The sequence below is a fragment of the Malaclemys terrapin genome, chromosome 4 (genome assembly GCF_027887155.1).
Source record: "Malaclemys terrapin pileata isolate rMalTer1 chromosome 4, rMalTer1.hap1, whole genome shotgun sequence".
Lineage (NCBI taxonomy): Eukaryota > Metazoa > Chordata > Testudines > Emydidae > Malaclemys > Malaclemys terrapin.
Window position 1 is genome coordinate 60,445,151 of NC_071508.1, and position 27,439 is coordinate 60,472,589.

At 41.3% G+C, this 27,439-nt stretch overlaps 1 protein-coding gene across 1 annotated transcript; it reads left to right on the forward strand.

Moving 5' to 3' along the window:
- The first annotated feature begins 23,795 nt into the window (after nt 1-23,795).
- On the forward strand, nt 23,796-25,590 carry LOC128837334 (uncharacterized). The gene is made up of 2 exons (XM_054028425.1): nt 23,796-24,112; nt 25,103-25,590. Exons 1-2 carry the CDS (start codon nt 23,941-23,943, stop codon nt 25,576-25,578), a joined length of 648 nt encoding a protein of 215 aa, XP_053884400.1. The 5' UTR covers nt 23,796-23,940; the 3' UTR covers nt 25,579-25,590.
- The last annotated feature ends 1,849 nt before the right edge of the window (nt 25,591-27,439 follow it).

Sequence of the window (27,439 nt, forward strand, 5' to 3'; positions counted from 1 at the left end):
AATCGAGTTTAAAGAAGTTTAAATTATACCCTCTCCCTGTGCCTTTTTGTGGGTACCTGCTTTAACTATCTGCCTGTTAACACGCCAGGTAGAGTTCAAATGCCATTTCCAGCAGTGCCCAAAGAACACTGCAGTGAACCACGGGTATGCAATGACATTTTTAGGAACTGCTATACTGAACGTTAAACAAATGCATACCAGAAGTTCCGTGTTGCTGCCAGAGCCAGTGCCTCAGTGGGATTATACTCATGGAGAAAGCCGCATATCTTTTACACTGATTTTTTAAAAGGCTTTCCTCTCTTTAAGGAGTGGCTTAATAATAGCTGGGAAAAGGCCATAACAGGTTGGGAGATGGCTAAAAGGCTGAGGCTAGTAATGGAAATCACAAGATCTGCTGACTCCCTATTAAAATGTTTCATGGTCATTCAAGGCCTTTTCATCTGCCTTTTTGCAGTAGTGATGCTTCAGGAGAAGAGCTTGCAATGCTGTCTGGTGTCAAACGAGTCAATGCAATCTGAGGCTAATTCATAGAGGCTTCATGTTACTGAGCAAGGAGAACATAGTCACACACTCTCTGCAACTCTTATGAGGTTGTGTCTAGAAATGTCATTCAGTTCTGGGCACCTGAACACCAGAAAAATGTTGGCAAATTGCCAGGAAAATATCAGAGAACAAAACCAAAATGATCAAGGGAGCTGGAAGAACTGGTTTATGGGGAAAAGCTTTAAAAAGATGAATATATAGATGAAGACTATGAGGGAACTGCAAGGTGGTTGTCAGGGGCATTAAACACTTCTCAGGAGGCACACATGAAGAGCCTGAAGAATAGCTTCAAGGCATTACAAGGAGGTACTAATTAGGAGTAAGGGAATGACATTATCCAAAAATACACTTAGGCTGAATATCAGGAAAAAATTCCTAGTAGTGAAATTTATTTGACCACAGAATATTCTTTGCTAAGGAAAGTAGTGGTCACTCCATCATTAGAGAGCTTTAAATTGAGACTAGACAAAGAACGGAATGGTGATGTTATAACAGCAATGATAGGCACATAGAGTGTTTTTCATTTGTAGATCTCAAAGTGGTTTACTACTACTGCTGCTGCTACTAGTAGATGGGTATGTTTTACTACCCCAATTTTTATACTGATGGGAGAAATTCACCATGGTCAGGAGGATGGGCTAGTTTTCACTTCTAATTTTATTATTCTGTTGTGGTTCCTTTATAATTTACAGATTTGTTTACCTGCCGCGTCCGCAGGTTCGGCCAATCGCAGCTTCCACTGGCCACAGTTTGCCGTTCCAGGCCAATGGGGGCTGCTGGAAGCGGCGGGGGCTGAGGGATGTGCTGGCCGCAGCTTCTAACAGCCCCATTGACCTAGAGTGGCAAAACGCAGCCAGTGGGAGCCGCGATCAGCCAAACCTGTGAATGCGGCAGGTAAACAAACTGGCCCGGCCCACCATGGGGCTTACCCTGGTGGGCTGCGTGACAAAGGTTACCGATCCCTGCTCTAGATAAAGGAATGTTATAATTGTTCTAATGTTACTCCACACACCAAAGCAGTAGGAAACACAAATAAACTTGTAGAAGAAGTCACTGTGGTAGGAGAACTTTGATTGTTCTACTTCCTCCTCCGCTCATCTAACTCCAGCTTCTTGTATTTTCTGGATGTTTCAAGCACAGTATGAAAAGCAAAAGTGAAAAATGTCGGCATTAGGACCTGGATGTGAAAGACCATAAATTGGATTAAACTTCAATAAAGCTTAATGAAAAGCGGTGTTCACAGAGAGAAAATGCATTATTATTCTGATTTTCATTATGTAGTTCAACAATGCAAATAATTAAAGAATCTGAAGGAGAGACAAGCAGTTGCAATCCTTAAATATAGGTCAAGTACCATGGTTCCCATTATCAAACAAGGGCCACTCAGGACCATACAAATCCCAAAGTCATAATACAAATATACTTATAGTCTCATTCTACTACTGCATTTCCTGATCAGGAAAGAGCTATTGACTGCACAATGGTGAGGGAGCTCAAATAGGCAACAGTAATAAGATGTGACTTCAACTGCCAGCATATAAACTGGGGAAATGTAATACTGGGGCAATGATTCAAGAAACAATTTCTTTGCACATTAACCAATTGCTTCCTAGACCAGTTAGTTTCAGAGCACGCAGAAACAGAGGCTATTCTTGACATAGTCTTGAGGAGTACACAGGTTCAAGAAGAAACTATAGTTGAGCCACAACAATGACCACAGTATAATTCAATTCACTATCTTCGAGGAAGGGATAATACAAAAAACTAACACTACAAAATGCAGCTTTAGAAAAGGGATTTATAAAATAATGAGGAAGTTAGTCAAACAGACCCAAAAATAGAAAGTGAGGAAATTAAAATGTGTTGACTCATCATAGAAGCTATTTAAGCATACTGTGCCATAATTGAACTTCGGAAGGTATGTATCCCCTTAAACAAATACAGACACAGAAATGTAAGAAGAAACAGTAAGGCAATATTGCAGAGCAAGATTATAAGGGTTATTTGAGTCAAACAAGTATTGTTAATGTTTACAGTATAATAATGGCTAGGAGCCCCGGCAGAGATTGAGAATGCAGTGTGTTTGATGCTGTATCTACACATGGTAAGAGATAATACAAAACAAAGGGTGGGACAAAGACTATGGTATGACCTCCATTTTACAGGATGGGCAACTGAGGCATGGAGAGATTAAGTGACTTATGAAGGTCACAAAGGAAATCTGTGCATAGCTGAAGTTGAACCCAAATTGTCTGAGCCTCATAGCTCATGCCTAAACCAAAGTAAGAACACTGTAATCCAGCCCCAGCAAGCCAATAGTAAGGAACGTAAATTATGGCAGGCAAAACGTAAAATGGAAATTAAGAGGGCTAAAAGGGAATTTGAAGAGCAATCATTCTTTAAATAGATCAGAAGTGGGAAGTGTAAGAGTCATGGAGTTAAGAGAGGAATTAAGGAGGCTACGGGGAAAATACTCATATGTCCAAATAGAACATTCAATTTTTGTGAATAGAAACAGCTTTGAAATAAATTTTCTGCAAATATACAAGCCAGTTGAACTTAGTCATTCAAATGTTCACCAAAAGCGATCTGGACATGGCTGAAACAAACGAACAAAATTTCAAAATAAATATGCACACTATTATTTTTCACTATTGAACCCTCTCTATAGAAATGTTCTTGAAACTTAACCAAGACACAAAGTAATCCACTGTCTTCCAATCGAGGCAGTACTAACATGCTCCAAATCTGCAGCTGAATCACTCAGCTCAGAAGGTCAGGACAATCATCAACTAAAACTGCTCTGTAGACTAGCCAACACAGAGTTCGGTATGCACATTGGGCTTGTGTCACCTTAATTCCCAGACACTGTTTGTATCCAACACAAATAACTGTTTGGCAAATGCTCAGAATCCTCATCTCTCTCTTGAACTTGAGTTTCCCAGTTGGCTAATCTGTGTGCAAAAAATTAATCGGCAAAGATGAAAAAATTGCCAGTGGAATAGTAAAGTAAATACCCATAAATTAAATAATACTTTAAAGAGGACATAAATAGTCATGTTAATACTCATTACAATTTCTTAATTTTATGGTAATGCAAAATTACTACATAGCCTATAAGAGATAAATAGCATGTATTTCCACATAATTAGTATACAAACAGAGTAATTGCATACTTATTTCTACCCTGTAAACAAAGCCATAAACTCAATAGTTTCCCTCCAGCCTGATTGCAGGGGTAATTTTGTAGTAGAAAATAATCTTTACTATAGGTCTCAGAAAATCAGATTGTCTATAGCTAAGGGAGATTTATTCTTATAAGTATTTCATTGAGCGGGTGGGCAAATATATTTTTAATATGTTGAACTATGCAAAATTTAAGTGCTGGAGATGTATATTCCTTCAGCTTTCATGCTTCCCCCATCTCACAGTCCAACCACAAAGCTTTTGTGATCTGAATAAAATAGAATTTAATGCTGCAGGATTTCGTCTCATACAACGATTCAATCTAGTTTTGCTCTGCACACATAACAGTTTATACTGATGATGTTTATGGGGGGGGAGGGCTTGTTTGTTTTTAAGAAAACCTACAGCCCTTTAGAAAAGTACAATGGTGACACTCATCTTCCTGACCTCTGCAACATTGCACACCATGGTGCGTTTGCCTTTGGCAACTGGAAGTGACAATCTGTACTTGCTTGACGCAGTACAATACAGACTTTTCACCACTGCTTAGAAATGTTTGCCTTAGAAAACATGTTGCATTGCATTTCAAAACATTATATACATTCTTGTCTGGAAAGTGTATTTGAAATGCTTAGCAAGTGGAAATAGCCTTAACTCTTGCAGAGAAGTTCCTTTTGGGTGAAATTCACTCCCTCCCCATACAGCCCCAATATTCAGGTTCTGATCAGGTGGCATATGCAGCAAAGGAGAGGAGATCAAGGGCCAGTGTGCAGAGCTGCTGCCTTTGGGCTAGAATAAAGGCCATTGCTCCATAGCCACTATGCACTCATCTCACAGGTTTCCTGAGACCATTGGATTTGTATACATTTCAATCCAGGGTCTTCTTCCTGACCTACTTCTAACATGTCTCTCCATGTGCTTCTTCTAGGACCATATAACTATTGAATCACGACAAAGATTTTAGCAAAAATACTCACTCGCCAAGAGCAGTTCATGCTCTCAGCTTATATAAATCCAGATTAAACTGGATTCATTAAGGATAGACAAATGTCGGACAATATTCAGAGGGTACTTGGAATCATCCATAATCATTTTCTTATCGGATGTAGAGCTGATTTAGAGACCTTTTCCACAGCACTCAGGGGGTGTGGAAGCACTCCTGTTGGCCTTTGGACCAGCGGAACCCTACATGGCCATTGTAGTGTTCAAGAATCACTATGGGCTAAAGTGGCTTGAAAGAGATCCTCTTTATTTGGTGACGCAGTTCCCCATCTGCCCCTGCATAACCAAACATGGGCTTCTGCAGCACCCTTCCCACAAACTTCCTGTCTGGGAAGCTAAACCATTTAAAGATACAGTTCCCAATACAACATCTTCCTGTCCCAGCCAAAACTTACCACCACCATCACTTAACAAACAACATTGATATAACAGACAATTCAAATGCTAATAATCAACCTACTAATTAAATTTAATAGCAGTGTTCAATTAATCTCAGAGGTGTCTTGTACTATCACTTGGACTTCTGGGTTTCCCTTGAAATATCAGTATTATCATTATCAAGAGGTGGCAAGTCCATTTGTTCCAAGACTTATATCTTGGGGCTTGGTTGTCTTGTCCCCTTGTGGTTGTTGCCTGAGACCTTCTCTTGCAAAACAGCAAACTCAATGCCCCTTATCTCCCTTCCTTCTGGAAGCTGGAGGTATTGCTAACTCCTCCTCAGTGTAAGCCTGTCTGGAGTAACAACCTCATAAGACTGCACACAGGACAACCCCATATGACACCACTGCCGTTTGTGATCACTGATTCCCATTACAGATATGCTCTGTGTCATGTTCACTAAATTGTGGCAGCTCCTGGGAACCCAAATCATATTGCTTTTTTTGTTTAGCTTTAATCTGTCTCTTTATACATTTGCAAATTCCCAGTGACACTTACATCAGCTTCTCTCATTTCAGACATTCTTGTCCTCTGTTTTCAGTTAAATAAAATGTCTGCAGGTGACATTTCATTGATGCCGTCCTGTAATTTAACAATGCTAAGTATGGATCAAGTCTGACTTCACAACCTTTTTCAGTAGTCCCCTTATATTTTAACACCATTTTCCACCAACCCATTGATTTGCAGATAATGGGGATTAATGGTTATATATCTAAACCTGGGCTTCATTGCAAACTTCTTAAATCCATGCCCACTAAACTATAGCCAATTGTCAGATTACTGTGTCAGGTATACCATGTCTAGCAAAAAGCAGATTTGACATGCACAATCACTTGTTTAGCTGAGGTAGCTTCTAGTAAGGTTCTCTAAGAAAAGCAAGAATAATAGTCTTCAATGAATATATAGTTTTTTCCATGCAACATAAACAAATCTCTTCCTATTTTGCTCCAGGAAGCCAATTTTTCCTGTTCCACCAGCATAGGCTCTTTTGCTTGACTTGGCCTGTATTTTTGGTGAATGTGACAAGACTTAACAACTTCCTCAGTGCTGCTGCTCATTTGAAGCCAGTATAAAACCTCTCCAGTCCTTTTCTTTGATATTTCAGTTCCTAAATGACCTTAATGTATCCTTTTAATATATTTTTTCCTGTAGCATTTTAGGGATCACTACCCTGGAATCTTTAAACAAAATTCCATTTGGAACTGAGAGCTTCCCCCCTGAATTGGTGATAGGGGTTGGGAAAATGCTGCAGGGTTTCATCCTGAGCTGTCGCTCTGCCAGTCACAGTCTACATTCAGCTGAGATCTGAAAGGTTTTGTTCTATCAAACTGACGTGAATGTCTAGCTCTGGACTGTGCTCCACTGCACTTTTGTCAAATGCTCTAGAATGGTATCTGCAACCACCAAGTCCCTCCCACATTTGTATTAAATTTACAAATTATACATTTGTAAGTGAAAAAATCATCTTTGTATTCTTGGGGGGGCTATTGCCAGGCCCCTTTTGGCAATGGCAATAAGTAGTTTCTGGTCAGTTTCAGCTATCACAGGCCTCCCATAAATGAAGAGATGAAATGTTTTTTACCCCTGGACTAAGGCCAAAGCCTCCTTCTCTATTTGAACATACCGATACTCTGTTTTTATTAGTGCCCATGACACACAAGCCACTGGTCTCCAGGTTGGACCATACGATTGTAAGAGGACTGTGACACTATCCTCCTTTGAAGCATCCATGGACAACTTAGCTTTGCACTTGCTGTCATAGTATCTCAGGACTGGAATCTTTGTATCCCTTCCTTGTCTGTTGGAGCAGGCATGTTGTTGATGGCTTCAACCTCGCCGTGATCTACCTGTAAACTTTGCTGTGTTAACTTTCCCCCCAGGAGTGTTATTTCTTTAGATAGAATTTATATTTTTGTTTAGCTAATTAGCCCAACAGCTCTGGTGCTTTCTAAAGCTGCTTGGAGTTTCTGGTCATGCTCTTCTATTCTTCTTCCCCAGTTCAAAACATTATCTGTTTAAACCTTAATGCTCTTTATATCATTAACAATTTAAATCTCTTTGAGTTGTCTTCCATATTTTCAAGTCTGGTAGAGCTTTTAGCTGCTCCATTCTTCCACTCAGGTTATTTTCTATTTACTCCTGGCACTTTGTTGTATTCAATATTCAGTCAGGGCCCAAGATGCTTGGAGTAGATCCTCATTTGGTGATGCAGTTCCCCAGTTGTCTCTGCATAGCAGAACATGGATTTCTGTAGCTTCCCCTCCCGCAGACTTCCTGTCTTGGAAGCTAAACCTGTAAGGCTACACTACAAGCTGGGGGTGTGATTCCCCTGCTCCTGTACTCATACTCATGCTAGCTCTCATTGAACTAGCATTAACACAAATAATAGTGTAGCTACAGTAGCATGGGTAGTGCATCAGAGGCACTGCTGAACCATGCTGGGTATTTGTACACTGGTTTCACGCAAGTTTGTAGTCAGCACAGCTCAGCCATGCCTCTACTGCTGCTACCATGGGTACACTTGTACTCATGCTAGCTTGATGAGAGCTAGCACAAGCAGGAGAATCACAAACCTAGCTCCTGGTGTTGATGTAGCCCAAAGGTCAGTTCCTCAGGCTTACTGATGTAGAGGACTTTTTGGGCTTTCAGACCATTGGTGTGATTTTTATCACTATGGTGGTAACCTACAGACTATAATAGAGTTGAAACCAGTAAGGGTGTATAGAAAGTATTTCTAAATGCCTATAGAATTTAAGAGCACATGACATTTCTGAAGAATTCTTACTCCAAACTATAAGATGTAAGGAGAGTTAGATTCCTGCTATGGAATCCCATAGAACATCTAGATTTTCTTCTGCAGGAGTGTTCCATGAGGGTTCTCAGCACATAGAACCAGACTCTTAGTTCAGTTATACCAAAAAGTAACTCCACTGACTTCAATACAATTTTTTGAGATTTGGGCCTTCAGAGTAATCTGATCAGAATCTGACCCAGACAACATTCTCTTCTGGAGTTCTTGCCATCTTTCCTTGTTTAGCTTATCCCCTTGCATGTAAATTATTCCCCATTATACTGCAAGACTGGTACAGCCAGCCACCTTAGAATTTCATCGCAGCATAGGTTAATTCCTAGTCTCAGACGTACCCCCAGAAATGTGCATCTTGTACTGCCCAGCTCGTCCTGGACTATACAAGATCATATAAAGTGTGATTTTATTAATAGAAAATTATATGCACAAATCCTGTTATCCCAAATGGAGGTTCCCCAAACACTTCAACCCAAGTACACTGGTTGAGAGAAAATAATAAAACTACAGGAAGATAGATTTTAAGTGATTGCAAGTCATGAGGCTTAAAAGTCAGAGTTGGTTACAAGAAAATGAAAGTAAAACGTGACTAATTAACTTAACAAGCTAAGTGAATTCAAAGCAAAGATCTCTCTCACCATATGTTCTAGAAGTTTTATTGGCAGAATCTTTCAGTCAGAATCCCTCCTCAGTCCAAACCTGTTTCCTTTATTCTTCAGGTGTTGTGGATGCCATGGGGAGAGAGAGAGAGAAAGGAGGAATAACTTGGAGCCTCTATTCCCCATTCTTATACTTTTTCCTCTTCTTTGAGAATCATCTCTAGCTGGAGTTCAGGAGACAAAGTCTGTGGAGATAGGAACCTCCAGATGTTTCTTTACCAAGGTGTGAGCAAGAAATGTACACCCTTTTTCCTGTCAAAGAATGGCCATTTAACCAGGTGATCATCCATTTGATTTCGTTGACTGAGACATCAGTTTGCCTTTTGTCTCCAGGAACTGGTTTGTGCTGCTGTCCTAAATTTGGAATACATCTCAGTAATGTCATACAGTAGAATTTTATAACTTTACATATAATGTTGCTACACATATTTTACCAGGACAATAATGATCAGCAAATTATCAGTTTTCGGTGATACCTCACAAGGCATACTTTGTACAAAATTTATCATAGTCTTGAAAAAGGGATGTACCAAAAGATGCAGACTGTCACAGTAGTTTCATTGATTTCAGTGGGACTTCTCACACACTTAAAATTATTCAGTAGGACAGCCATATTAAAGTTCTCTTTGCACAGCAGTGCCAAGTGCTTTTTGTGTGCTCAGGCTCTAACCCATTGTCTTTTTGAATGGTATGTCATGAAGTAACACTATTGCTCTGAAAACTCAGGAACCCACTGGAGATATAAAGTTGCGGTATCCATAGTGTGCCATGTGGATTGGATGGATACTTCTGTCTCCTGTCTACCTCTAATTGAAAGTTTGCTGATTTTTCTGAATCAATTTTGAACAGATTTTTGATGGTATTTATTTACGACACTGTCCCAGACACATTCAGAGCTGAAAATGACAAGATTTTATATTATTCAGAAACACATTAAAAGGGAAAATTGGCACTTGGGGAATGCTTATTTTGAAAACAGGTTTGCTATTGTTTTGTGGATGAATAATTACTAAAATTTACAGGCCCAAACACTGGACCCAGTAAAGTCAATGGCAAAACTCCCACTGACTGTAATGGGACCAGGTTTTGGTGCCTGAAGAAAATTGGCTTCTTGTTCCATAAGAAAAATGGCATTCATTACATGAAATTAAAACTGTGTGGATAGTACAATGCCTACCTCTCTGCAACACCCTATTACACATACACTTTAGCTTACCAGCGTGCTGGAACATCATTTCCACATAGTAAAATTTCCTGAAAAGAAGCCACAGTATCAGAAAATTAGCTTAAAAAACAAACAAACCAACCAACCCCACAATGCCAGGTAATTATTTCCATGTGACAATGGTAAATAACCACAGAAAGAGTTGCCTTCATTCTATTACCAAACACAGAATTTTGTGAGACTACAGAAGCCCCTAACACCACTCAATCTCTCCCTCGGCTTCCCTGCACAGCTTCTGCCCAGATCCTTCTCCAGCCTCCTCATGCTTAGCTTTCTGCTACTGACTGGAAGTGTCTGTACATATATCCTCACATGCTATTGACCCTTCCAGACAATCTGTACTTCATATGTGAGGAGGTACTCTCTCACTTCTGGAAGAATGGTACAGGCAGTTAATTGCTAGTCTTACCTTGAGGTCACTGGGTAAAGCTGTGAGCTAGATAAGGGACAGCTGTGTTCCAGTGGAATAAAACTTGGGGCTTTTTGTCAAATGACCTGTATTTCACTGCGTCTCACACTGTGGAAGTAATTTTATCTCTTTGTGCCTCAGGAACCCAATCTGTACATTATAAAGCATAGTCACCTTTGTAAAGTGCTTTGAGATCTTACTCTGAAAAATGCCATAAAAGTACAAGGAATAATAGTATTTTTTAGTACTTCTCATGTTCCTAGGTCACACCTAAAATCTATCTACTTATAGCACACAGCAGCCTTGGATTTACATTCACTGAGTGTGGGGAAAAGATTGACTAGGATAGTAGAGATTAATAGATATCAGAGAATACACACAGCATATCTGCAATGTTCAGTATATGAGGGGAAAAAAACTATTTTGAGGGATTCTCAAAATACACCCAACACCAGAAGATCATTTACATGCATTGGATAAGGGAAGAGCTTTGTGGAATAGGAATATCTCCAAGAAAACCATAGAATCAACACAGGAGATAAACCATCCACACACACTGAATGTGGGGAAAGTTTTACTATTACAGGAGATTTCCAAAACACACCAGAAAATTCACACTGTAGAGAGACCATGTACATGCCCTGACTATGAGGAAATCTTTACAGCTGAAGGAGCAGTTCAATTACACCAAGGAATCAAACACAGGAGGGGATACCATTCAAAAGGGATGCAGTGAGTGCAAGAAAAGTTTTACTCAGAAGGAAATTCCCAATCCACACAACAGGGAGAACATTTCCCTGCACTGAGTATGAGAAGAGCTGTACTCAAGGAGATCTATACCGACACCAGAGAAACTGCAGCAAATAGTAGCCATCTCCAGAGCTCCATTTCTTCATTCTCCTTTAATCAAATGTATAAAACCAACATTAATGCATTATGAAGAGAGACACAAAGAAAGCAGAGTTCAGGAAGGTTCAAAGGTAGAGGATACTGCAAAAACATTGACTCAGCCACCTTGCACGGCACATCCTGTATATTACATGCTTTTAGCAGTATAAACATTTGCAGTTCTTATATAACAAGAAAAGCAAGTAGGCAGTGTTGTAGCCATGTTTGTCCCAGGATATTAGAGAGACACAAAGTGGGTGAGGTGATGTCTTTTATTGGACCAACTTCTGTTTGTGAGAGAGAGAAGCTTTCGAGCTTATACAGAGCTCTTCTTTGGGTCAAAAGAAGACCTGAAGAAGAGCTCTATGTAAGTTTGAAAGCTTGTCTGACCAACTTCTGTTTGTGAGAGAGACAAGCTTTCAAACTTACATAGAGCTCTTCTTCAGGTCTTCTTTTGACCCAAAGAAGAGCTCTGTATAAGCTCGAAAGCTTCTCTCTCTCTCACACACAAACAGAAGTTGGTCAAATAAAAGATCTCACCACCTCATATCTCTAAGAAAAGCAAGAGCAGAAAAAAGTGCCAGGATAACACTACTACAAGAACTTTGGCTGATCGATGTCCTGACTTTAGTCTTCTTAATCTTAATGTTACAACTAAGCTATGGATGTAGCGAACCTATGGAACCTGGTTTTCTTCTCACTGTTACCCTCCTTCTTTCCTGCTTTCCTCATACTGTTTGAGAGATTAAATTGATGAGGTCTTAAATTAGATTGTTAGCTATTTGTAACAGGAACTGCATCTTCTTTTTTGCTTGTACAGCAACTTCATGCAGCAGGGCACTGAATATGACTGAAGTCTTTGTCACTACAGCAATACAAACTAATAAAATAAATTGTTGGAGTAGTTTATTTTCAAAAACTGAAATTGTGCAACACATCCTAAATAACTTTAAAATTTAAAGTACTGGCAGTTTTGAGGAGTCTTAATACATCCATTTTTTTCCCCAGCCAACACTACCTTGTCCGGTGAGATATTTTATGTTAGCTATCTCATTAAGCTGGGATGAAGAAAAAGCATCCTATAACCATCCTAATTGGCTCTGTTTTTTAAGGTAGTTATTTTTGAAGACAAATATAGAAGCACTCTACTATAATCTCTGGGAGTGTAGAAGTTAAACAACAAAATGGACTAAGAGCATTATTATCATCAGATACAGTGTATTGTACATTCAGCTTTGGTTACTGTTCATCCACCCAAGAGGCTAGGTCTGCAAGATATCCAAGATGCATACTGACCATACTCCTGTCATTAGCTCCTATTTTAAGATGAATGGAATGCTCTGAAATTAATTTAATCAGTGTAACAGGCTGAGATATAGGGAATTAATTCTCTAGAAACGACCTGTACATACCTATTGAAACTACAGCTCCCAATAAAAAAAAATCCATATACCAATATGCTAATGGTATGGGGTTTTGTTTGTTATCTTCATCTTGCAATAGCAGCAGCAGCCGCCGCCACCTCCAAACAGAACATATTCTAGGGATTGATGACTGGCTAAGATTAATGGCCTGAGGTATAGCCTGTGGCCATCAGGTCCTCCCAGATTGTTTTCACTTCCCTCACTTCCCAGAAAAATGCCTTGTGCCCTTATGGCTGTTTAATTAGATCAGAAATTTATATTGGGAAATGCAGTACCCATCTAGAGCTGGATGAGATGTAGCAGAGAAACAAATAAGCAATTCACAGTGCCTGTTTTTATGGTTTGATAGTGCACATAATTAAAAATATCTTCCCAAATATTAGTTTTGTAATGGATTTGTAGAAAACATTTCTAAAATGGTGACGGTGTTAACAATAAGATCTGCTTCAAGACACTGCATCTGGGCACATGGCCATATTCCTTATAGTAATGCTCACTATGCAAATATGAGGGAATGCAATAGCTGATTTCCCAAGGTACAGAATGTGGGGAAGCGTGCTCTCATACCAAAGAGTAGGATCAAGTCCTAAAAATAAGTTATGAATAGGTAGTATATGCTGGGTCAAATTTTGTGTACAAATCTACAGCTTCCAGCAGTCTTTTGTTATACTTAACAGCAGTGGCCATCTGGAAAGCTTTATTTCCCTTCCTAGTCAGTTTGGGTAAGCTATCTAAGCCATGTTCAGACACTAAAGCTATCTCTGTAGTCTATTTGCACTTTTAGACTTCCATTGTCCTTTCAGTGAATGGGAATTCTTGTGCATAAATTCAGTCAGTAATAATGGGAGATTGTTGCATGCTGATCTCTATGCAGGAGGAGGGGAAAATACACCTTCAGCATGCAAATCTGGCATTATACTGAAGTGATACGATACTGATAATATGCCCATGGTGGATGATGTTGGAGTAATATTGTTAAAAAAAAAGGTCTGATGGATTCATTGGGACACTATGTAATATCACAGTCCTCAATGAGTTAATTTGCCATTTCCAGGCAGATCATATTGATTTGTATGACTGCTTAGTATTGTTAAGTATAAGTGTGTGCAAATTTTTATGACAATGTAATTGATCTCTGAAAAGTGTCTTCCTAAATTAGCAATACAGTATCCTCTAAAAGAGAGTGCACATCCAGAGATGAAAGAACTATTGAATTAAAAAACATTGACAGGGATAGACAAATGCAAACCATGAAGGGTTATATTCTCTCAGATCGGACACTCCTACCCTTCCCCTCTGCACAGAAGGCCCAGAATAGTATTCTCTCAGATCGGACACTCCTACCCTTCCCCTCTGCACAGAAGGCCCAGAATAGCGTGCAGGTGAGTGGGTCATGGACAATTTCCTCCCTTCAAAGAATAAGCAGCCATAGGGTTTACAGAAGTACCAGCCACAGAAAAGCTCCATTACAGTTATGCAGGCTGAGAATGGAGAATTCCTTCATCCTGGAAACTTGTGAAGCCTTGCTGTATGCAGCCTGTGTACTAAGGAAGTGCTCAAGGAAAAAGATTCGCATCCCACCATTATGTGGCAGGACCTCTGTGTAGTTAGTAGAGTACTTGCTTTGAAGTACAGTGAAACACGACCTTTCAGTAGTGTGATTAAACCACTGGAATTCACTTGGAGTCAAAGTAAATGGTTCCTAAGTGTCAGGATCTCTTTCAGACACCCAAGTTATCTTGTATTAAACCAATTCATGTGTATCCCTAATGCAAAAAGAGCATTAGATATGATGGAAGAAAAATGCATGCATGTCCATCAAACTACATGATAGGAGAAATTCAGACAACATTGGTCCAGAAATATCAAATAACTGACACTGACATTCATTGATGCTACCCTGTTTCCCCGAAAATAAGACATCCTCCGAAAATAAGGCCTACTTACAGTTTTGCCTCTCGTTGTAATATAAGGCATCCCCCTGATAATAAGACCTCCCCGATAATAAGGCATCCACCGATAATAAGGCATTTTTCATTTCTGAAAAATAAGACATCCCCTGAAAATAAGACCTAGGGCATCTTTGGGAGCAAAAATTAATATAAGACACTGTCTTATTTTCGGGGAAACAGGGTATGTGCCAAGTTTTCAAACTTGCCTCTGAAACCGCACTCTCAAACCTTCTCACTCGTTCATTTCCTTCCTGCTCAGTTATTAATCCTAGCACTGCTTATGATGTTATGAAATTAGAAAGCAAGAGAAAGCAGTCCTGGGGGAGAAAAGTATTTATTTTGCTTGTTAAGGAATTATTGCATGTTGTCGGTCATTTTCTTTTTCATGAATGATTTTGTAAAAAAGGAATCATGTCTTTGGCAATCATTTACACACACATACATGGTTTGTGTGCTGTTAGCTAAGGCTTCAACTTCACTATGGTCTTAATCATCCATACAAGCCATTTATTGTTTCATAAAGGTCACTACCAGGAACTTTAATCTTTAATTATCTGTAGACAAACACTGGGGGAAAAAACCCGTTAAAATATTTGCATTTTATACATATCAGTTATTGAATGATTTCTAGTTATACAAGGTGTGACATTCATCCACACACTACACACACAGTCCATCTTTAGATGGCACTGTCAAGGGAGCATGACACTTCAGCACCTTTGGTTTCCTCTCTATCTAGGTTTATAAAGCCATTCCACCATCATCATCTTACCTAAGCACCTTACAAGGTCATATTAACCTTAGTAAGCAGGCAAACAATATACAGACGTTTTCTCTTCTCACCTTCTTCCAATGGCAGAGTGAATTTTCATGACCTTTTCTCATGGAGGGGCAGGTTGTTTGTCCATTGCATAGTCATGCTGAGAGTAGAAATACTAATAATGTTGCAGCAGGAATGGGCACAACGTCCCCTTTAAGTCAATGGTCAGTCTAAATATCAAACTAGAGATGTTCTTGAGCAGGGGCGGCTCCAGGCACCAGCGCAGCAAGCACATGCCTGGGGCGGGAAGCTGCGGGGGGCGGCCTGCCAGTTGCTGTGAGGGTGGCAGTCAGGTGGCCTTCGGTGGCGTGCCTGCGGGAGGTCCGCCGGTCCCGCGGTTTTGGTGGCAATTTGGCCGTGGGTATGCCGAAGCCGCGGGACCGGCAGATCACCCACAGAAACACTGCTGAATCTGCGTGACCACAGACTGCCCGCAGGCATGCCGCTGAACGCCGCCTGACTGCCGCCTGACTGCCATGCTTGGGGCGGCAAAAAACATAGAGCCACCCCTGTTCTTGAGTGTGCTCCCTCCCCGTATATGAGACCAGGGACCTCATCTTGCATTGACATCTTTACCAAATACTGGATGTACCAATAGTCCAGACTGCCAGGGCTGTCAGTCATGTTCTGTGCAATAGATTAAAAACTGTTGTATGCTATTCAAATTTTAGCTAGCATCATTTACATCAATAAGAATTTTTCACCGACACCTGTAATTTAATAGTTCTAGACAATGATGCTGGTGTCCAAAAGCCCTCAGAGGCTTGTGTACAATGAGAGAGGACAAATACCAACATTAGACATTAAAAATCACTTTCCCTCATTGACATTTTTGTTAGCAAACTCAGAAGGAAAAGCGAAGAATTGAATGTCTGAATGGATCTGACCTAGAGTCTCAGTCATTTTAGATGCTAAGTGATAGTTTTCAGGGCTGCCATTTTTAGCAACTTTTCGCAAACACTTAAGTCTCTAATATGTATTTAACAAAGACCAGTTGTATTGGCAGCACTCAAGTCAAATTTTTCTCCTCAGGTGCATTTATCATCAGGTATAGTACACACTGTTATTGCCATTTTCTATAAATGTTCACAAATATGCACAGAATTTAAAATTAAAGAAGGAGGTTTTACTGTTATGAGAGTTAAGGAAATAAACTAATGAAAAGAAACGAATTACAAATTTCAAAATAAAAGTTACATTGCTACTCTACAAGTGGAAATCCTCTCTGTTAAACACTCAAATGTTGTTGACTCTCTGAACACAAGCAGATAAATTCTTGGTGCCCTAGCAAGGTCACCAAACTGTAACTACTCTACAGCTAATGGTCTGTTTTATGACCTGGATATATCAGACAACAAATTATGTTTTTCAGAAATGTTTGGTAGGGGGAAAATGGCAACAGGAACAAAGTTTAAAGCATGAAAAAAAATTGTCAAGCAAGCCTGGTTCAAGAACATACATTGAAGTTAATTATACATAACAGTATCTCTGGAATAGCCAAGACATAGTAGTGGTTTCATGGGTATAATGCCTTTCCACCTACCTCTTCTTCTCAAACTCAAGCATAGTTGGTGTACTTGAAAAATACTCATATATTGCTTGCCCTCTGTTCTTTTTTTCTAATAGTACAATTCTGTTTTCCCACAACACCATGTACATCTCCCGTTATACTGAAGTCGAGAATTCTAGTGTCCATACAATGTTGTTCAAAATATACCTTTTGACTTGAGCAGCTGGATTCAACTGTGCTTTGTTAAAGTGTCATATTCTGGTAACCCATCAGTTGAGACCAATTTAAATCCTATTAAATCAGTGGGATTTGGATCAGACCCACTGAACAGTACTTTACTCTGTGATTACTCCCACTGCAGTCAGTGTGAATATTAATGTCAGTAAGGGTAACAGAATCTGGACATCAATAATATGAAATATTTGACTGCTTGGTGGCATGATTTGGTCACTCATTCTCCACTGGCCACATGCTAACGTCCTTAGTTTTTGCTAGAGGAGATCAAGAGGGGATAATTTCATTTAGGACAATCTAAAAGTTTGTCATGTTGCCTGTGTTTTTCCATCTACTCAAACTTCGGATATTCTAAAACTCTATTTTTTCTGGGATACACTAATATTAGCTACACCAGTAAATTAATGCTTTTCTTCCTTGATGAATGCTTGTCCAAATCTGAAATTGCCAAATTTGGTCTGGCAGTCTGAGTTTTTAATCTCAATTTTGGCTCAGCTCTAGTATCTACACAGTCTTTACATTGGCAAATTCCCTCTGAAGTCAATAGGAGTATCCTTGAGTAAGGACCTCAGGATTAGACCCAATAAACCTGACAGAGTGGAGAGCCAACCAGTTAGGCCTCTTGAAAGGCTTTACAACCCAGAATTAAACTGGTGAACAACTCATTTCAGTTCTGTTGGTAATCCTAGACTGTTAATAGCCACATATTAAATATGCTATTCATTTTCTAATTATGACCAAATGTAGTATGTTTGCATCTATTTCCTTCTAGTGTGGTACTATTCTGAAAAGCAACTCTGACAGATTAGTGTAAATTGGAATAAGTCTATATCAGTCTGCAAGCTCCATTTTGTTTTCTGAATGCCGTTTTGATTGTAATTTGGACTGCGACTTCACTTTTGCCTTTTAACATTCATATTGTACTGTGATATTCAAAGACTCTGAGCCCACAAGTAGTGTGCTAACAATGGAGAGCAAACAAGAGTCATTAACCTGGATGGTCTACCATTCAAATGAAAGCACCTTAGGACAATGAGGTGGCTGCAGCCCAGGGGAATCAGTTTTCCTACTCTGCACACTAGGTAGGTTGTAACCAAGCAATGAATTACCTGACAGGGCATATGAGGTCAGCTGACAGAGGGGGCTGGAACTTTGTAAGTGTGAGGTTCTCTTACCAGCCTTTTTAGAAGAGAGATGAGAACCAGAAGACAAGACTAGGAAAAAAAGTGGGACCTGAGACTGAAAAGATTGACTAAAACCCAAAGCTCTCAGAGTAGGGAGCACTCTGGATGGATGGTTTGCATGCTGGTGTTTGTTGTTTTTCCACAGCTCTATATAACCCTTTTGTTTTGTCTGTGTAAAATGTGATTGGTTTAGAAAGTCCTTTGCAAAGTCTAGGTGTCCCTTGAATTAACTGTCACAGTCTCTGAAGGGTGAAACAAGAATCCAGAGGGTCCAAAGATTTGGTGGAACTCTGGGGAGCATGCAGTTGCTAATGGGGAGCCTTGGGAGGGCCAGCACTAGTTTCAGGGCCTAACCAGTTGGACTGCAGAGTTCCATATCTCATGAAGGGATGCTAGTTAGAGGATCTGAACTTCAAGACTGTGCCTGGAAGTACAGAGCTGGAGACACTGTCCAGACCCACCTAGCCAAGCACATGGTATCAAACATTTGTGTCTAGGACAGCAGCCTGGTGAGTGGCCTCACATGACAACTTCTTACTCAATAGATTTCCTCCCTATATGTATTCAGAGTCCTATCTTCTGACTTTTATAATGAAAAATAAGTTTGTATTGCTTGTTACTCATGTTACCTCTTGCAGAGCCAACACAACTAAGGGAGAGGGAACGGAATTATATTCCTTCTTGGGCAACATCAACAGAATTGTTTATTAAGTTCCAATCAGATACAGCTGTATAACCCCACTGGAGATAATTTAGCCTGTAGAACCTTTTGTACTGATGACAATGCCCAATAGGAAAGAACTCAACTTAACTCTCATAGAAAAAAAATACTTGTTAAACAATGAGCACATTTGATATGTAGTAACTGAGAAACAATAAATCTGGGATCCAATGACAACATTTCTAATGAGTCAATTTACAGAGTGGAACCAGACTTTAAAGTATTATCAGAAGTGAAATTCACTTGATTAAGCAGAATAAAGTAGTATGCATAAGTCTTAGAGGTGACAGAGTATGAACAGAAAGCCTGACACATTTCACAAATGACACTGTAAATACCCCTGATCACTATACACTATTAAAACAACTAGCCTTATCATTCCACCTAGAAAGACTCTTTGCATAAGATACCAGAGTTGCATTCTAAAAATTTCACCATCCATTGGAATCATTGATATTCCTATGTCATTCCCTCTGATATTATACACTTCATACTGTACCACTCAAGATTGTCCTGCTCATTATGTCCTAATACTTGTTTACCAAAAATGTCAAGCTAACAACAAAATTAGAATTCAAATTTAGACAATGCATATGATCAGGAAAAAGCCCTTATTGAATTCTCTCTCCTGGTGAGAACTCATTACTGTGTATTTACATAATGTTGTTTTGAAAGTCAGTGAAATGACAGTTATTTGTTGAACCTCAATGGCTTTCCTACTTGGGATCCAGCTATCACTCTAACCAGGTAATTTAAATAACCAACATATGAGACAGGCTGGCCAAATGAAAATATAATATTATACTTTCTGTACTTCTAGGACAGCCTTTTAGGAATGCATTCCAATGTTTTGTTAATATTTGTTGTGATCGTTCTTTCGGGTGCTGCAAGGCTCACGTGCCAAATCCATTTAAGATTTTTTTTTTAAATATGCAAGAAAAGGAGTTTTCACTATGATTTCAAAGCTATGAAGCTTCCAGTTATTCAGACACCATGCCACGCTTTATTGCGCCTCTAGAACCCATGGCATCCAGTGCAGATATATTTTGTTTGCTTTATGTAATGTCCTCCACCGGAAATAAAATGCATTGGTATTTTTAATCTATATTCCAACAGCTTCTGCAGAATAGAAGTGTCATTTTCATGACTCGCTCATTTTGAAATCTGATCAACTCTAAAATCTCTTGTCCCAAAAGAAGCTCATATTGCATATTTATGGAGCATGGTAGCCACTCTCAAGTCTAATTGATGATGGCTGCTAATCAAGCTCTCTATAGGACTCCTAAATAAAGTCTGTATCATGGTCATGCGCTATATAAAGGGGCCTCCCTCAATCTCTGCTCCTGGTTCAGAAGTGTAAGCAGGGACTTTGTGTCCAGTACTCTCTCTCTCTTCTTCCCCCCCCCCCCCATGTTCCATTCATGTGGATGGCGAGCAAAGTGGCAAGGATAGTAATAAGAAGAACAGGAGTACTTGTGGCACCTTAGAGACTAACAAATTTATTAGAGCATAAGCTTTCGTGGACTACAGCCCACTTCTTCGGATGCATCTGAAGAAGTGGGCTGTAGTCCACGAAAGCTTATGCTCTAATAAATTTGTTAGTCTCTAAGGTGCCACAAGTACTCCTGTTCTTCTTTTTGCGGATACAGACTAACACGGCTGTTACTCTGAAAAAAGGATAGTCATGACGACCCTATATTCAAATGATACCTAGAGAAGACATCACCATAAGCACATAAAGCAATCATGAATATATTCACAGATCAGGCCATCCCCTAGTGTCCCTCATCAAGTTAGCATGCAGCATTTTATAATGCAGGAAGGCACACTACTTCAAATTGGTCAAATGTCTTCTGAGATGCAATCACTCCAGGGGAAATGTGTCAGTTAAAAATATACCCAATCAAAGCTCAATATTTATTTTTCTCAGACCCCAGTGCAAAGAGGTTATACTCCAATCACAATTCTCAACAGTCAAGAGATTTGAAAGATATTTCATTCTTGCATTTTTGAACAATGCTGGAAATAGAACCTGTAGTCTCAGGGATTCACAACCCACATGCCATATGAACCAGACTGCCAGTCTAAGTTAAATGATTTTTTAAAAAGAGCATGTATAGTTATTTTAAAATTGATTTCATTGTTATATTATCCTTAGCTTCATAGCACAGACTCATATACATGATGAAATTGTTTGGAAATACTGTACATATATATCTTTGGTCCCATTCAGATTAGAAAAAAAATTCTAATTATACAACAAAGGTCGCTCTTCCAGAAAGAGAAAAGGAATCTATTTTCCAGTTCTTTGTCTACATAGAATAATATTAAACACTAATTTGGAACATAATATCTATATATTATAACTAGACTAAGTCTATCTGAGACCAATCTTCCTAGAAATCAAGATTAATTCTCCCATTCCCGTTTTTTCTTTTTCTTCTTTGATAAACTATAAATTTAACACTAAGAAGCTAAATCAAAGTCTTAGGAAAATAAAATTGTTTTATTGTTAGCTTGGGATTGCTTGTGATGTGTGTATTTGGATGCCAGAGAGGGTTTTCAGGAGAGGGAAGGAATGAGACTCTATCCAGGCAAGAGTGCTGAACGCTCCCATCTCCCAAAGGCTGGAAGCCCCTCCTTATCCCACTATGTTAGCACCCATTCTCTTAGTCACCTCCCTGAAAAGCAGCCAAGAACAAGTTGTAATAAACCTGGAAAATGGTTTTATTTTAAGCATAGTAACAATTACCACTGATTATCTTTCTATTGCTTTAAAACCAACCACTCACACAAAAACAATAATTAACAAGATTTAAAAACACAATATATTTAGTTTCTTGGTCCATAGAAAAAATGGGTACTTTTTTCTGTACATCACAAGGTGACTGTTAAAGAAAATGTAATATGCTTACCCCAAATAGTATAGGGGAGCTGGTGGGGGTTGGGGAGGAGACAAAGAGAGAGAGACAGAGACAGACAGATCCAGTAATTGAAATGTTTCTTTGGGCACACCATTTGTGGATATATTTAATTTAAATGAATAATAAAATTAGATTGTCATTTCCATTTCTCACCTTTTCACTTTTATCTTAAGCATTTTATGTCTGAGAGTCAGACAATTTTTTCCAGTCCACTTAAGACTGTGACAAAGATCTCAAAACATAAAACAGAATAAGTTAAAATGTAAAATCAGATAAGGAAAGTGTGCCATCGTCAGTGGGGGATCATTATGAGAGCTGGTGTCCAGAATGTCATTTCATTGACTTCACTGGTCATTGGATCAGGTCCTTGTTGAATGGCACTCAGTTACTATAATGATGGTGGCCATACATATAGACCAAACAGCTTAAACTGGATGAGTGGAAAAAACCCAGACCACAAAAATTCAGTGGTTTCACTCAGTGGTATCCTTCTAGAGGGGGAAGCATGGTTTTGTGGTTAAGGCACTAGCTATTAAGTCTGGGTTCAATTAATCACTCTGAAGCCCACAGACTTCCTGTGTGAATTGGACAAGTTATTATCTCTCTGTGCCTTATTTCCACATCTGCAAAGTGGAGGCAGTAATGCTTCTTTTATTTATCTTGTCTATTTAGATTGTAAATTATTCAAGGCAGAGACTGTTTTACTCTTTGTACATACAGTGGAGCCCCAATGTTGGTTGTGGCCTTTAGAAACTCTTGTAATAAAATAATAAATGAAAGTCAATGCAAGCTTTGGGTACACAAACAAATGCAAGGTCAGGCTCTCTCACATACTTAAGTTCTATTGACTTAATGCAGGTGCTTAAAGTTAATCATATGCTTAAGTGATTGACTGAGCTGTGGCCTCAATTAACCTTGCTTCCCCACTCTCCTCTCTGTTTCTCTTTCAGATATTTTAATCATTCCCAAACTGGGATTTTCCCTCACAAATATATACTAAACCTCTCTCATTCATATTACATAAATGAGACATATACATGCCTGCTAGTGCATGCACACAATTATATATTGACACACACACACACACACACACACACAAATATTGTCTTTCAGCACCTGGCTCCTGCTTCCGCACTTGGAAATATTTTGAATATTCTATTTACTTAATCTGATGCTTTCAAGCACTCTTCTTCATGTGATGCTTATCAGACTTAGGCCTGGTCTACACTAGGCGTTTATGTCGAAGTTAGCGCCGTTACATCGAATTAACCCTGCACCCGTCCACACCGCAAAGGTATTTAGTTCGACATAGAGGTCTCTTTAATTCGACTTCTGTACTCCTCCCCGACGAGGGGAGTAGCGCTAAATTCGACATGGCCATGTCGAATTACGCTAGGTGTGGATGGAAATCGACGCTAATAGCTCCGGGAGCTATCCCACAGTGCACCACTCTGTTGACGCTCTGGACAGCAGTACGAGCTCGGATGCTCTGAACTGCCACACAGGAAAAGCCCCGGGAAAATTTGAATTTGAATTCCTTTTCCTGTCTGGCCAGTTTGAATCTCATTTCCTGTCTGGACATCGTGGCGAGCTCAGCAGCACTGGCAACGATGCAGAGCTCTCCAGCAGTGATGGCCGTGCAATCTCAGAATAGAAAGAGGGCCCCAGCATGGACTGATCGGGAAGTCTTGGATCTCATCGCTGTGTGGGGCGATGAGTCCGTGCTTTCCGAGCTGCGATCCAAAAGACGGAATGCAAAGATCTACGAGAAGATCTCTAAAGACATGGCAGAGAGAGGATACAGCCGGGATGTAACGCAGTGCCGCGTGAAAATCAAGGAGCTGAGACAAGGCTACCAGAAGACCAAAGAGGCAAACGGACGCTCCGGATCCCATCCCCAGACATCCCGTTTCTACGAGGCACTGCATTCCATCCTCGGTGCGGCCGCCACCACTACCCCACCAGTGACCGTGGACTCTGAGGATGGGATAGTGTCCACGGCTGGATCCTCGGACATGTTAGCGGACGGGGAAGATGAGGAAGGAGATGAGGAGGACGAGGCAGTCGACAGCGCTCACAACGCTGATTTCCCCGACAGCCAGGATCTCTTCATCACCCTTACAGAGATCCCCTACCAACCCTCCCCAGCCGTTACCCTGGACACAGAATCTGGGGAAGGATCAGCCAGTAAGTGTTGTAAAAATCTAAACATTTATTTGTAACAGAACAGGAATATTAACAATTTAAAAAATGGGTTTCTCATGATTAGTTTGATTAGCTTAACGGTTCAGTCATGGGCAGTGCAACTATTGAAAAAAAATCTAGCAATGTCCGGTTTTGCATGATTGTCCTGCCCAAGCCGCTCTACTGGTTAGTCACTGCTACAGCAGCTACAGTAAAATGCGGTCTATATGTCCGGGGATGGAGCAGAAATCCTCCTGTGACATCTCGAGGAAGCTCTCCTGGAGGTAATTGGAAATCCGCTGCATTAGGTTCTTGGGGAGAGCGGCCTTATTGGGTCCTCCGTAGTAGGACACGTTGCCACGCCACGAGACTATCAAGTACTCTGGAATCATTGCTCTGCACAGCATGGCGGCATACGGCCCTGGTCTTTGCAGGCTTTCCCGGAGCATTCTCTCTTTCTCGCTGTCAGAGATCCTCATGAGGGTGATGTCGCTCATGATGACCTGCTTTGAATGAGGTAGGGGAATGTTAGTGTTGGGACTGCTTTGCCGTTCCTTTACAGAACTGTAACCGCTGGTTTGCAGCCACGCGGTGGAGGCGGGAGAGGGGCAGCCGAAAGGGATCGTTCCCGGGGACAGCCGCGAGGGTGTGGGACAGGAGCAGACTTCCTGCTTGCCGAATTGCTGGCAGCAGGGACTGACATTGATTTCAATGTGAAATGAGGCCATTGCTAATATTAAAGTTTTAAGCTGCCACAAGTCTACGGCTTACCATGTCTGCCTGCAACAGAAATTCCGTTCTCCTGAGAGGCTTCTCAAATGTGCTGTAGAAGACCCCAGGCACTGAATGCGAAGGCCGAGAATTCGACCTTGTGCTGAGTGCGCATGTGAGAGGTGCTGTGCATGGTCTTGTTAACAGAGAAAGACTATGTTCTTTGTTCACAACTACATTTATCTTTCTGAGGAATTCACTCCCTTTTTCCCATTCCCACAGCTCCATCTGCGACTGTCTCACAACCTAGCCTGTCATCACACTCCCAGAGGCTAGCGCGGATTAGGCATAAGAAGAAGAGGACACGGGAGGACATGTTCTCGGAGCTTATAGCCTGCTCCAGAGCCCAGGCAGCACAGCAGACCCAGTGGCGGGAGAACTTGACCCGAATGCACCAAGCCAACATGGATCGGGAGGAGAGGTGGCGTCAGGAAGACCAGCAGGCGACTCAAACCCTGCTTGGACTAATGAGGGAGCAAACGGACATGCTCCGGCGCCTTGTGGATGTTCTGCAGGAACGGAGGCAGGAGGACAGAGCCCCGCTGCAGTCCATCTCTAACCGCCCTCCCCCGCCACCAAGTCCCATACTCCCCTCACCCAAAGTGCACAGAAGGAGAGGCGGCAGAGTCCCTGCTAACTCTCACTCCACCCCTGCAGAGAGCTCGAGCAGCAGAAGGCTCTCATTCCCCAAAATTTGACAAGTTCTTTCCTTCCCGCCTGACACAAGCCCCCGTCCAAGTTTCACTTTCCCAGTTCCATGTTTGGTTGATAATAAAAAATACGTTTCTGTTAACTACTGTTTCCATCATGTTCTTTTGCAGGAGGGGGGGATAGGGGGTTGGTAATTCGACAGGACAGTCACCTTTGGCAGGGTATATAGTCGGGGGCAGGCACAGCAGCAGGGCACATACATAGTGCAGTGATGCAGTGACTAGTTACCCTGGTTAGTCTGGGAGGTTGTTTTCATGTTATGTGGTGGGGGGTGGGTTGCTCTGTGACTTTGTGGCAGGGGAGGGCAGTTACAGATCTTAAGCGGCGGTCCTTAGGCAGGATCACAGAGCCACACAGCAGGGGATCTGTAACCGTCCTCCCCCTGCCACAAAGTCACATAGACCCCCCCATACACACAGTCCCTATCAGGAGGGGTGACAGGCTCCGTTGAAACAACCATCCCACCGCAGCGGAGCCTGTCAATCCTTGAGTTTAGAAGCTGCATTCGCGCCACTACAGTACACCCGCTCCGCACCACAGTCTGCGTCCCAGTTTTAAAAAATTCCCGCGAATACAGTATTAAAGAAAACGGTGTGCTTTAACAAAGTAGAACTATTTTTATTTTGAAATGTGTGTTGGAAGTGGGGTGAAGGGGGTATGTAACTGGATAGGATAGTCAACATTAACTGGGCAAAGAAATGGGGGCAGGTTTAGCTTCTCAATACACAAACTTTAAAGTCACAGGTTACCCTGCTCACTCAGGAACTTTGCTTTCAAAGCCTCCCGGATGCACAGCGCTTCCCGCTGGTCTCTTCTAATCGCCCGGCTGTCTGGCTGTGAGTAATCAGCAGCCAGGCTATTTTCCTCAACCTCCCACCCCGCCATAAAGGTCTCCCCCTTGGTCTCACAGAGATTGTGGAGCACACAGCAAGCTGCAATAACAATGGGGATATTGGTTTCGCTGAGATCACAGCGAGTCAGTAAGCTTCTCCATCTCCCCTTGAGACGGCCAAAAGCACACTCCACCACCATTCTGCACTTGCTCAGCCGGTAGTTGAAGAGTTCTTTTTCAGTGTCCAGGGCGCCAGTATAGGGCTTCATGAGCCAGGGCATTAGCGGGTAGGCTGGGTCCCCGAGGATGACTATAGGCATCTCCACATCCCCAAGAGTTATTTTGTGGTCCGGGAAGTAAATACCTTGCTGCAGCCGTCTAAACAGACCAGAGTTCCTGAAAACACGAGCGTCATGAACCTTGCCCGGCCATCCCACGTAGATGTTGGTAAAACGTCCCCTGTGGTCCACCAGTGCTTGCAGCACCATGGAAAAGTAGCCCTTTCTGTTAATGTACTGGCTGGCCTGGTGTTCCGGTGCCAGGATAGGGATGTGAGTTCCATCTATGGCCCCACCGCAGTTTGGGAATCCCATCGCTGCGAAGCCATCTATGATCGCCTCCACGTTTCCCAGGGTGACTACCTTTGGCAGCAGTACATCAACGATTGCCTTGGCTACTTGCATCACAACAACCCCCACGGTAGATTTGCCCACCCCAAACTGGTTCGCGACTGACCGGTAGCTGTCTGGCGTTGCAAGCTTCCACAGGGCTATGGCCACTCGCTTCTGGACAGTCAGGGCTGCTCGCATCCGGGTGTCATTGCGCTTCAGGGCAGGGGACAGCAACTCACAAAGTTCCAGGAAAGTTCCCTTCCGCATGCGAAAGTTTCGCAGCCACTGGGATTCATCCCAGACCTGCAGCACTATGCGGTCCCACCACTCAGTGCTTGTTTCCCGTGCCCAGAATCTCCTTTCGACGGCATCAACATGACCCATTGCCACCGTGATGTTCTCGGC